The 675-nt window shown below is 54.4% G+C and overlaps 1 protein-coding gene across 1 annotated transcript in view; it reads left to right on the top strand.

Annotated features, from left to right (window-relative positions):
• Positions 1-487: 487 nt before the first annotated feature.
• Positions 488-675, top strand: part of LOC104623141 (membrane progestin receptor gamma-B-like) — a gene marked incomplete at its 5' end in the record, with an annotated part of 3,475 nt that continues 3,287 nt past the window's right edge. Inside the window, one exon of the mRNA XM_010290133.1 lies at positions 488-618. Within this exon, the coding sequence (XP_010288435.1) occupies positions 488-618 (131 nt within the window). The remainder of the gene's footprint in view (positions 619-675) is intronic.

Genomic DNA, 675 nt, shown 5'->3' on the forward strand with positions numbered 1-675 from the left:
ACGGGAGTATGGGTCGATGCAGAAGAGGATGCAGCGACGTGACGAAGGCAGGGGCTTGCCCTGGGACGTCTGAAGAAAGGCATTTGCGAAGCTGCTGCGCCACATTTCATCAACTCCTCAGGAGAATTTTCCAGTCCTAGATGGCTGGTTGGTGAGTCAACAGTAAGATTTTTGGTTGGTTGATTATTGCATCCTGTACCCCAGGAACACTGAATTGCCAGTCAGGGAAACGTGCAGATGGACTTAAATAAGTGTGTTTATCCTTTACGTAATGCTAGATATCCCTATTGCACTGAAACAGGGAGCGTCCGACTGCATTCCCCCCATCCAGGATGAGCAGCTGCACAAAAGGTTTCTTTCATGCTTGAGGATTTGGCATCTCCCTGCGGGCATCCCCGTGAAAGCAGAAAAACCTGTATGGGCTTTTCACGATGAGAACAGAGCACACTTCAACTCTGCAATGTCTCACGCCGTCCTCCGTGAATAGGGCACTGTCCCCGGGGTTACCGTGCGCCTGGCCGTGCGCCCAGGCTGCCACGCAGTGCCTCTATTTTGGCAACAGAGGAGCGCAGGTTGGCTCGGTACGTGGCCGAAGGAGTGGGAAGATGTGTGGCAAGGGTGAGCGCAGCAGCGAGCAGCAGCGCGGGAGCACCGGTGAAACCGCGGGAGGGAAAT

The sequence above is a fragment of the Phaethon lepturus genome, unplaced genomic scaffold (genome assembly GCF_000687285.1).
Source record: "Phaethon lepturus isolate BGI_N335 unplaced genomic scaffold, ASM68728v1 scaffold35046, whole genome shotgun sequence".
NCBI lineage: Eukaryota > Metazoa > Chordata > Aves > Phaethontiformes > Phaethontidae > Phaethon > Phaethon lepturus.